The following is an 8,767-nucleotide window of genomic DNA, read 5'->3' as shown; positions in this document are numbered from 1 at the left end:
TTAGTTTTGATTCGCCGTATGCGGATATTTTTGACACGCCGTGTCTTCAGCACGACGCGGGGGAAAAATACGCTTGATGCGTAATGACGTACTGCGGTTTCGTCACTGAGAATATAAATAACGCGTTGTGCCGTGAAATGGCCAGATCAGTAAGCACAGTGGTGCGGAGACTTCAGTGCCTACTAACTGAGACATAGCTTTTGCTTGGTGATTTTGGTTTCAGAAGATGTTGGTTGTTTGAAAAGCAACTGGTATCATTTTCTACCGATAGGTAGATTGCAGTACCCAAGACTTTAAACTGTTTCAGAACAATTTTTAGGAGTATTTGAAAACCCAAAACTTTAAGTAAACTTAACTCAATACAATCGTTTTTTTGCAGATTTTGAATACTTTATCTAATTAACAAGTGGATTTATGCTTAACTTACGCACTGATCCTGACAACAAACACTCTGAGGAAATGGAAAATCAGGCACGGCCGTCTTCCTGTTCGGATATCGAACAAAATAGGACAGTATTAGCTGACTCCACAGCGATTCAATCCTCAGTCTCATTGCCTGCATTGCCCGGTAGTCCCCAATCGTTGTCATCGTTGCTGGGCTCGTCAAGACACCAAGGAAGTGTAAGTAGTAGCACGAGTTTCTAAATGACGTTTGGTAACCGTTGAGACGTTAACGCACGCACGAGTATGCAAAGACAAACTATTGTTGTTGACTGTTGCCAGCATTCATAGCGACAAACTTATTAAACGCTTTTAACAACCAAGATTGCTTTATAACAAACGAAAAATGAACCATTTGCAATTTGGATAATCTCAACAACATATAGATTTGACCAATAACAGTTAAATGAAATTTGTTTATATTGGCACTGTATACACGTCTGTACATTTACTCGAAAAAAATAAGGATTTTAGCACTAACGATGGAAGTGTTATGTTCCAAAATGTTTAAAATAATAAATGTAAGTCGACTTTTAGTTCAACATGATTCATCCGAATTATCGTAAAACTTTAGTTGTTAGAAGACCTTTGAATTTATCTTACAAAAACCCTATTGACGAAGTTGATCAATAAATCAATTTACATTTAAATAAGTCATGTGCGTACAATAACGTCACAGCTTGTATATAATACAAAAAACAGACAAAAACTCCCGTGTAATCTCTTTTTTACATAATCCAAGACACTGAAGATTAGAATAAAGGATTACGTAAGTGAAAAACCGTTGCCAGAGGGGTTTGTACGACATTAACATCGCCTACAGACGCACAAAAAACAAGTCCTACGGCTGAGATAAACCTGTGTGGGCTATGGAAATTTATTACCCATTTGTGGGCACTTAAAGATGGAATGCGGTACCTCTGGCTGCTTTGATATGACCTGGTGTTTTTGTGAAGGGCCTACACAACAAACATGATAATTACATTCAAACTGGCGGCTCGCTTGATCGAAATTGCCTCCTTTATTGGTGTTTTGCTCTGTTTTATAAGTTAAGTGGAATTTTCGGCTATGATGTAATGTAGAAACTAGGTTTGAAAATTTGTGTTTGATCAAAAAGGTATAGAAGTCAAACAAAACAACACAGCATCTTAGCGATTTTCAAGCATACGAAAGCGCTATTGTGTAAAATGAGACTGAGATTGTCAACAAATACAGGCCAACCTATTTGAAAAATGTGGTAACCACAGTCCAAAGTACAATACAGACAAATAACAAACCGAGCAAAACGAAAAACTAGAACAGTTTTTAGGGAAATTAGGTATACCTAATTAGGTATACTGCATATATGCAGTTCATTTAGCAGCAACTGAAAATTCCCTCCTATTCACACAAAGGCGCTAGTCAATTTTTCAAGCTGGTATTTTACCTTGGATTTTTTCTCGTGACAGAACTCAAGCTTTTCCCTGAGTGCGTGTGACCCTGGTGCTTGCGGAAACAATCAAAAAATTATGGAACGCCTCATCGAACGACTGTTTGACCTCGAGAACGAAAGAGCTGAGGTAGGAAAATTTTAAACTTTTTGTTCAATGACGCAAATTTATGATTCACAAAATATAATTAGGGCTTAGCACCTTTTGTTATGTTACAAAATTTAAAGTTTTTTTTGTGTGTGCGTTCTTTCGAAATTTAGAGTCAGTTTGGGACAAACATTTACCCCTAGAGCGTCTATGTTAGACGTCTAACACCATAGTTTGATTTTAATTACAAATATGCAAAAAATTAGTATTGCAAAAAAACTTTTTTTTGAAGCAACTTTTTTGCTATTGCTGACCTTTGACTTAGATTTACAAACTGCTTCATATAGTTTTAAACTTTGTAGTTACCTCAGCGGTTGCGGTAATGTGAAATATTTCTTACGCTGTTTGTCAAAAGGCCATTGCGACATGGAATTGTTTACACAAAGACGTCACAGCACCACATAGACGTAAACAACTCGCGACAATCAATATTTACAACAACAAAATCACAATCAACTCTTGCGCGCGAGTACCGCTTCCTCATTGGGTTTCTACGCGCGAACCCATTGTGACGTAAACTGTCAGTGTTCGAAAACTCCCCAAGACGGGCGCTCTTGTATACGCGCGTCACAAGCTGCAATGAACGCGTTGCAAAAAAACCTGTGACATTTTGGCACGGAATATTTATAACGTCAAGCTTTCTGCCTATATGCCAAATTGGCCGTAGGTTTTCAATCCATTTTGCGTGAAAAAGTAAGACTGGCTTGCATGTGTGCTTAAAGCGGGTTTGTCAACGCGCTTTGTGCACCCAAGCATATCTAAATAAAGTAGCTATGTTTAAATACAAGCAAAATACAGGTGCAATTTGCAGTCTAATTTGAAATAGGTTTGTGCGCATGCTTTGTGCACTCAATCTAAAAAAGAGTAATATCGTTTATAAGCACACAATGTGATAAATGGCGAACCTTGATTATTGCAAGTTTCGTATGGCAAAACCGTTTTCAGAAGTTTGAAATAAACATGCAACAGTCAAAACAAGGAAAACTCGTTCGGAAACGCCAAAACTGGACCAAGATTATTCGAATAGAACATTTTTTGTAAAACATAAAAGCCAATACGTTCATCAGTCGTTTAAGGCTTGTTACGTCAATCAGAGGATTATAAGTCGTAGCCCGGGCCAGTCTCGTAATTATAAACACCGGTTTGAGATCACGATGTACCAAGCGTTCGTTGACAGAGATGCGAATTACGAGTAATTTAAACTGAAAAACGGTTGAAATGTTTCCTCGCACCTGATGTATTACGTGGAAGAAGCGTTTGCCGAGACCAAAACGGAAACGAAAAGATGAAAATTGTCCAAAAAAAGTTGTTCAAAAACCCGAAAATTTGTCCAGGCACAGTTTGATACAACTTAATCGTTACACAAGTATCAGTTTAAATTAGTCTAGTTTTTTTAAAGCGTTGAATTAGTTTAGTATTTAAGTTTACCACAAAACTCGTCATAAGGCATGTTACAAGCTCTCATTAAACTTTTAAAACCAAATATAGAATAGGTTTCTCAAATTGTATGATTCGTATCTTTCGTCCGAACCCAAACGTTAGTAAAACTATTGTAATATTACCCAACTATTTCCAACAACGAACTAAGCATATCCCACACGTTTTGCCTACAAAACCGCCTTTTAGCAATCGTTGTTAGAAATCCGTAACAAGCTAATAACAAGGGAAATATTGTTCACAAATAATAACCAATTTTTTTTTCCTATTACAGTTACTTGCCGCCAACCGTACTTGGGCCACTCAGTTCCAGCTTATGCAGGAGAGACACGACCGCGAAGTAAAAGACCTGAAAGAGCGACTTGCCAAGAAGCAACGTCAGACAGCAACCACCGAAACGTCATCGCAACGTCACGGGGAAGCCCCTGGTATGACGTGGAACGAAACACGTGACCAGATGAACGTTCTCAAGCACCAAGCGGAAGTTTATAGGGAGGACTTCCTCGAAGAACGCAAATCGCGCGTGCGCGCGCATGCGCAGTTGGACGCTCTGCGCAACGAACTGAAACGGGAACGAAAATCTCGAGCAAAGTTAGTCTCTATCGTCAACGAATCAGCCCGTGTACGAGACGACACACCAAAAGTATGCAACTGAGTCTGCTGTGAGGCTATTGACACATGATAATTAAGGAACTGCGGCTTCTGTGAGGTTAAAATCGCGTGAGGATTATTAGCCAACCGTTGTTTCAACACATAACAATCAGTTGATTTGATGACATCTTATGGGGATTCTATTACTTATTGTTACGTTATTATACTGTGCACACGTATAGTTGCAGTTGGTAAAGGCTGCGTCAAAAACAAACAATAATAAAAAATAAAAATAATAGAAACTCTACGCGCAGTATAAATCAATCATATTCGGAAAAAGTAAACAGTACTAACTACAAACTCTTTTTTCACTTTTGTTTCGCATGTTAAAACTTGTTCCCCTTTATATTATGCAGCAAAATTGTCTCCAGCAAAAACGTTTTTTCCGCGTATTGTGTATTATATGCATTTTTCCGCTTTCCTAGCTGTTCAAATTTTGGCTTCACTGTGAATGTGAAAGTTTTTTCGACATTTTTTTCCGAAAAGTGCTTATTTTTCTATTTTATTGCCGACATCTTGTACTTATCCGTTATAACGTGCGACCCCAGTGAAGTGGTTAAAAATACAAAAAACACAATAAAAAAATACACTGTTGCCATTAAATTGCAAGGAAGCACAACTATCTGGCAAAGTTTTGTGTTTCAAAAGGTTTTAGTTCGTGGACAATCCCTAAACGATTTGCATGATAAAACAGAACATGGCCATTTAGTAGTTGATGCATTCACGATTTATTTTTATGAACCAGATTGTTTAACTGCCAAATATCTTTAAGAACCTAATATTCAGTTGGAAACAAAGAAAGTTTTCTGATACACTTGAAATATCATATTAAGTACAATAAAATGCTTCCAGGGAAAGGATGTGCAAATCTGTTTTTTTTTTTGGAAGAATGTTAAAGCTCAAGTTAGTCAAAAACATAACTGCCAGAGACCTTGTGTATATAGAATATATCATGCAGACGTTTCAACAATCGCTGTTGTTCTGGACTGATGATGACAACAGCGACTGTAGTCTATTTTCTGCAAGATGTATTCTATGTACACAAAGTTCTCTGTCAGTTATGTCTTGTCAGTTATGTTTAAAGCGGTTTTAAACAAAAAGGGCAAGTGTCTTATAAAGTTTGGATTATTACCATAACAAAACCCATGACTATGACGTAGTGTGACCTTCATGTTCGTCCTTTACATGCAAACCAAAAATTAACCGCCAAAGACAAAGGGTTTCACAATAAAATAGAAATCCCCAATTACTGAAATTCACCTGAGCAAAATTTCGAAATATTCCGATTGACGTAATGGACTTTCAAATTTCACAATTAAAATAAATTCTCAATGACCTGGTTACAGGAATTTCACACCGCGCTGCATATTATGACGTAACAATCATAAGACGCGTGCAATCGGTCACGTGAAAGCCACACCTATTGTTCATGTGAGTCAATAGGTCGTGGAACAAGCACACAAAAAGCGCGATGGTGTTTTCTAAGCTAACAATGAGTTTATTTAAGTCAATATTAAAACCCAATAGTGAATTAGCCATCTGACTATACTACACCATGGTCCATAAGTGTAAACCTGTTGCCCAACGTAAAATATAGTTTTTGATTATTGTTCATTTTGTGTCACTTATGTTATTTAGGCAATGCACAACTTTGTTTTTTTACAAACAGTACTCGGTAGCACAAATTTTTTGGAAGCACTGCCATAGAAAGTAAACTGAAGTACACAACCTGCATACTGTGTTAAAATGTTCAACTTGTACAACAATATAAACCCTACAATATTCCGACGTTAGGTGAAAATAGTAAATGTTATAACGTTGTAATATTTGAGCGATGTGGAAGATATATCGTATAGAGAGGCATCCTTGCGCAAGGGTAAATTAACAAGTTCGATTCCAAGCCTGAGCAAAGTAATTACCTTAAGCTATCCAATTATAATCAGGTCATGAAGGAATACTCGTAATTGAAACTTAAAGCTGGAATCACCCAGTCTGTTGCTTGGTGGATGAAGACTAAAAAGCCTTATAGCAATAGATGTAAGTTCAGAAAAACACTTAGTCGTTTACCCTTTGGTTTTAAACTAAGTGTTTTTCTGAACTCACAGGTCATGAAGGGTTAGTAAAACTCAGTACTTATTTATAAAGAGTAATTTGTAAGGGAAAACTTCATAAGCGCAAAATCCTATTTAATTACAAAGATAAAAAAATTCAAAAATTCGAAGTAGTGAAAAATGTCACAGCCAGCTGTATTAGGTAAATTTAATCACATAATTTTTAATGAAACGGTATAATGCGTACCAAGCAGTCGTAAAAACGAATTTAAGGTATTTAAATTTATTAATTGTTAGATTTTTTGTCCCTATATCTAACCATGAAGATAAATTTCACGTTTACCATTTTGTTTTACATTTACAATTGCAAAAATTAGCTGACAGAAGCTGACAAAGCTTCAACACTGGAGAAAGTGTTGCAAGGCAAATGAATAACTTCTGCGCATTTACATTCCTTAACTTCAACTTTGAATATTTACAAAGACCATTGCATGATAGTTTAGACAACTAGCCGTTTTCTATACAAGAAAATTTGGTAACAATATCATATTAAACCAAAATACTTATGTTTTGTGTTAAATATACAAAACAAATCAATTATGCAAACCCTAAAAAAATCAGTTTAGGAGCTAATTTGAACCGTTTACTGTTACGGGAACGCCCTGGCTAATTTCAACACGAATAACAAACGAAACGCCCCATCATGAACCCCACTTGACGCCTACAACTAATAATTTCGTGATTCGTTTAACGGCGGATCATATTTCAAACCAGAGAAGCCACAAAACTTGGCATTGTCCAAAACAGGTGTGTACTTACAAGTGTCGCGTCAAAGTAACTTCGTGAGTTCACTGCGTGACCTTGGTGGAGTTTTTCAAGTGGTAAAGATCACGAGTTGACCTTGAAAAACACGTGTTGGGTTCGGTCGTGTTTTACACTTTTTTGTTTCACTACAAGTTGTGTTTATTTATGTCCAGAAAGGCGTTTACCTGGGTTATCCAGCGTAAGGCTTTAAAAGTAACATGTTCGATTAGTGACGTAACAATGACTAGTCAAATATGCAGTATGATGTCACAACCAATATTTAATTTTTAATAAAAAGACATTTTATTGGTTTAAAGGCTGTTATATTCAAAAAACGGTTCAAAGGGTTTAAAACTAACTTCAAATACAAAACACTGGTTTTCGGCAAAATAGAAAAACCCTCTGGAGTAACGATTTTGCTAAATTTAAACGTACAAACCGAAAATTAGCTGCAAATTACTTAATCGTCACCTTATAGCACGTTTTGGGCCCAGAAGTGCATCGCTAACATGAGGCGAAAGTCGTAAAACCAATTTAGAAGTAGACGTTTATTTTTGTCCCCTAATTACCCCATTACCATCGAAAATAGGATTACTTCTTCAAATTTGGATTATTGTGACGTATGTGACGTGACTATGACGTATAAGCGTGACCTTCAGATCTGACCTTTCCATATTTCTGCTTCCACTGATAAAGACAAAGGTTTTCATATTTGCACAGAAACCCCAAATCGAAAATTTTGCCGTCGAAAGTTTTCCAAAGATCCCAATTGACGTAACAAACGCCCTTTATGAGCCAACAAACGCAAAGACGCACGCCGGCGCGTTCCAATTACGTCAAGACGTCAAATATCCAGGAAATGGTATGAATTGCATTCGATGACTCGCGCGCCCCCAGACAAGCACTGTGACGTTATAGAGAGGTCACATTTGTGAATGGATACTCGGACTTCATGTGAATAGTCACGTTTCCATTTTCGGGGTGATTTTGATTGTTACGTCATAGGAGGGATTTATTGGGCGGTGCTGCCAAACAAAGGAAGAAAACAAGCTTGCGAAAATTTAGGTGACGGGAAACTGGAGTTTCGGACAGAAAACTGAAAAACGAGTTTAGATGTTGGTTCATAACCTGAAGAAGCTTAACTCTTTTATTACGTCATAGATCCTTGTGACGTATGGTTTGTTTTCCTTGGAATTTGCATACACGTAGATTTAGTTATTACTCACAACCAATAAAAGTTCCCAAAAGCGTAAACAATGTCTGGAATTTCCAGTTTCAAGACACAAAAAACTACTATCTAAAACTTTTTGCAACTATAAGATTCCAATCTCTTAAATGTTGATGAACATGTTATTTCCTGACACGCAAAAAATGGGAAAATGTGTTCTACGAAAAAACAGCTTGTAGTAGAGGCAAATTTCTGCACACTTTTGAGACTTGAATCGCAAAATCCTTACTCATGTGCCACAACAACAATTTACCATCAACAAAAATCCCAATAATCTTGTCGAAAATTTTACGAAGGTGACGCAATACTTGAAATACCAAAAAAACACCTGAGTCACCCCACTACTCACGTAGTAACGTGTGCAGGTCGATGTTCACCCCAAATCGTCAGAACGTGCTTACCCCAAGTCGGGGAACTCCCACATTTTAGTGGGTTTGTCTGCTGAGGAAAAACACCCACGGAATCTCGTTTCTGTTGAACCTTTACAGTTTTACGAAAAAGCAACTTAACATGCGAAGCAAAAGTAAGGTTTCGTCCCCAGGAAAGAACTGACGTCTAAGCCATGTCTCGAAAACGAG

At 37.2% G+C, this 8,767-nt stretch overlaps 1 protein-coding gene across 1 annotated transcript; it reads left to right on the top strand.

Annotated features, from left to right (window-relative positions):
* The first annotated feature begins 384 nt into the window (after nt 1–384).
* LOC145238272 (uncharacterized) lies at nt 385–4,751 on the top strand. The gene is made up of 3 exons (XM_080101390.1): nt 385–621; nt 1,890–2,000; nt 3,730–4,751. The coding sequence occupies exons 1-3, from the start codon at nt 415–417 to the stop codon at nt 4,108–4,110; spliced, it is 699 nt and encodes a 232-aa protein (XP_079957516.1). The 5' UTR covers nt 385–414; the 3' UTR covers nt 4,111–4,751.
* The last annotated feature ends 4,016 nt before the right edge of the window (nt 4,752–8,767 follow it).

Source organism: Phallusia mammillata, chromosome 7, assembly GCF_965637545.1.
Source record: "Phallusia mammillata chromosome 7, kaPhaMamm4.hap1.1, whole genome shotgun sequence".
NCBI classification, from domain to species: Eukaryota; Metazoa; Chordata; class Ascidiacea; order Phlebobranchia; family Ascidiidae; genus Phallusia; species Phallusia mammillata.
This window is presented reverse-complemented; position numbering and strand designations above follow the sequence as displayed.